This window comes from Hipposideros armiger, unplaced genomic scaffold, assembly GCF_001890085.2.
Source record: "Hipposideros armiger isolate ML-2016 unplaced genomic scaffold, ASM189008v1 scaffold_749, whole genome shotgun sequence".
Classification (NCBI taxonomy): Eukaryota; Metazoa; Chordata; class Mammalia; order Chiroptera; family Hipposideridae; genus Hipposideros; species Hipposideros armiger.
In genome coordinates, this window is record NW_017732099.1 from 640,766 (window position 1) to 643,854 (window position 3,089).

Genomic DNA, 3,089 nt, shown 5'->3' on the forward strand with positions numbered 1-3,089 from the left:
CTTCTGATCTGACATGGTTCACCTAAACTTAGATAATTGAACATTTCCCAACTTGACCATGACCTCATTAGAAATTTGGCTCATGAAAATTAATACCCGTAGGCTTATCAATTGTCTAAATGTCCTCACCATGTTATTGATGTCAAGTGACAGGACACTAAGTATGAAATTAATGCGTAAGCTAGAAGATGGAGATATTCGTTGGCTTTTCCTTTCTTCTCTCAAGGTTCTGCTCATTCAAAAAGGTTAATTGAACACTATCTAATACTAAGATTGTTAAACTGGGTTTAAATGCAATCTGAGCTTTGGCTAAATAATTTAGACTCATAAAACATTAGCTCAGCATTTTCTTAGTTATGGATGGACAGGAAAATACTTAAAAGGCCTGATTTCAGCCTCAACATAAGCACTAGACAGAACAAAAAGTCTCTGTATTGTTAAAGGTGGGAAACAAACATAGAGACTAGAATTTGTTTTCCAGCTAAAAACAGAGGATAAATCAACACTTTCTCAATATTCTACCAGGTTCCCTAACATATTTGTTAATTATCATGTTCTTTAAAACTAACTCCTGGCCCAAGATCTTTTTTTTTTTTTTAATTGGAAATCTGTTGAGACTAGTGGGAATTTCTGCCTTAAACATCTTGGACCAGGACAGGCATCATATAGCCACTGGGGATATAAGTGGTGTGTACCTCAAAAAATATATATATTTAATTCATGTACAATGCACAAGCAAGGAGGGTAGCCAGAATCTGTACTTCTGTGGGGTCAAGAATCAGGTATGATGAACAAATTCAGGGATCTGAGAAAAGAAGAGAGAAATGTACAGAGAGCTCCAGGGATGATGAAGTTGAAAAAGTCGAATGCAATAATATAAGGCAAAACAATTCAAGATCTACATTAAAACTGAGGAAAGGGATTTTGGAGGTGGTGGCAGCAACATAGTAGCTTAAGGTAAAGCAACTAAATAGTAAAACCAAAGCACATAGAAAAGTTTACAACAAATTAGGTGACAAGATATCCCCACGTACCTTATATAGATGGGAGGAGAAAAAAACACAAAGAGCTTACAGGCCTTTGTAGAATCTGTATCTGTGAAACTAGATAAATAAAAGCGGCCTTTTGATGGATATGAGACTGGAAGATCCCCATAGTGCGAACAGCAATAATTGGGAAGACTAGCATGCCAATCCGATTAAACAGCTGTACTGGAAGGGATTTTCCAATCTAATAGTAGGTAAGTGAAGTGATAATTGGCAATGATTGGCAGGGCTGAGGAAGTCTACTCCCCCAAACTCCTAAAACTGACCAGACAGGGCACATATTAAGGAAAAAAACTGCTGGGAGTGGGGGAAAAAATTGGCCAGGACCAGGAAAACGAGGAAAGGATCACTGAATTTTTGTCTACTNGTGACCATAGTTTTGAATGTGAATAATTTATAAGAATAATATTTAACTTTTATTCATAATCTTCAAAACTTGGAAGTATCCAAGATACCCTTCAGTAGGTACATATAGACAATGCAATATTATTCAGTGCTAAAAAGAAATGAGCAATGAAGCCATGAAAAGACATGTGGAAACTGTAAATGCATATTAACTGAGAGAAAAAAATATCAATCTGAAAAGGCTATGTACTGTACAATTCCAATTTCATGACATTCTTGGAGAGGCAAAACTATGAAGACAATAAAAAAGTCAATGGTTGCCAGATAGTTTGGGGGAAAGTTGAATAGGTAGAGCCCAGATTTTTAGGGCAGTAGAAATACTATGTATAATATACAATACATGTCATTATATATTTTCCCAAACCCATAAAATGTGAACCATGGACTTTGGATAATTGTGATGTGTTGATGTAGGTTCATCCTTGGGGGGGAAAAAAAAAAGTACCATACTGGTGAATGATGTTGATAAGGGGAAAGCTATGCATGTATGGAGACAGGGGATTATATGGGAAATCTCTATACCTTCCTCTCAATTTTGTTGTAAAGTTAAAACTGCTGTAAAAAAATATTAAAAAAAAGAAATAAAAGCTATTATGAATTCATGAACAATAAAAACACTATACCAATAACATAATAAGCAAAGTATATAAACAATTTAGTAACGAAAACATGAGAAACAAATAACCAAAGGCATAGAAATTAAAATTGAATAGATATTATTTTATTCGGGGGCAAAATTTACACACATTGTTGGTGGCAGTATATAAGTTAAGCATCCTAGAATCTATCTCTTTCACAGCTACCTAAACATGTATCATATAAATATTAAAAAATGTAATATAAATTTTAAATAGTATGACTGAGTAGAAAGATTGAATAAATTGTCACTTGTAATTTCCAAGGACTATTTTGTAGCTTTATAAAATGTTCAATCTTATTGAGAAGAGTAATATATGACATAAAATTTAATCATATATTAAATTTTTTTTTTTTGAGGGCAGTGTAACTGGCCCTCATATGTGGGATCCGAACCGGGGCCCTCTGGTATCCCAAGCCAGTTCTTAACCATCGCACCACTCGGCTGGCAAATCATATATTAATTAAAAACAAATTTCAATTATATATATATGGAATATGTAATATTTTAAATATTTTTCCAAATTGGTTACAATGTACACATAGTAGTTTTGGTAATAAAAAATAATATGTTTTTAAATAATTTCAGTTACTCTTCTTTTACTGTAGCCATGAGCACGTTGTTGGATCCTGATCAGTGCTCAAAATCTTTCGGTCGCTGTAGAAGACAGTGTTTTAAAGAAGAAAAGCAAATTGATATATGTTTCTCACCACGTAAGATTTGCTGCATTGAGAGGGCATATGAAGAAGATTAATCTTGGAAAGGAAGATGTACCTCTGACCAAAGAAGTCGTGTGTGCACCGTGCAGAGAAATATAGGAATCTAATTATAATTTATGTAATAAATAAACACGCTGATGTTGGTATCTTCTTTTGTAGGTGCTAATTATGTATTCAGTGAATGAAGTAGCACCTTTCTTTTTTTTTTTTTTTTTTTTTCTGTCTTCTTTTGTCAGAAAAATGTGCTTTTCTTGGATAGTTCCCAACAGCAGTAGTGAAAAG

General features: G+C 33.8%; 1 protein-coding gene across 1 annotated transcript in view; it reads left to right on the top strand.

Moving 5' to 3' along the window:
* DEFB114 (defensin beta 114) overlaps positions 1–2,842 on the top strand; it is an 11,079-nt gene extending 8,237 nt beyond the window's left edge. Inside the window, exon 2 of the mRNA XM_019628140.1 lies at positions 2,697–2,842. Coding sequence (XP_019483685.1) covers positions 2,697–2,842 — 146 coding nt within the window. The remainder of the gene's footprint in view (positions 1–2,696) is intronic.
* The last annotated feature ends 247 nt before the right edge of the window (positions 2,843–3,089 follow it).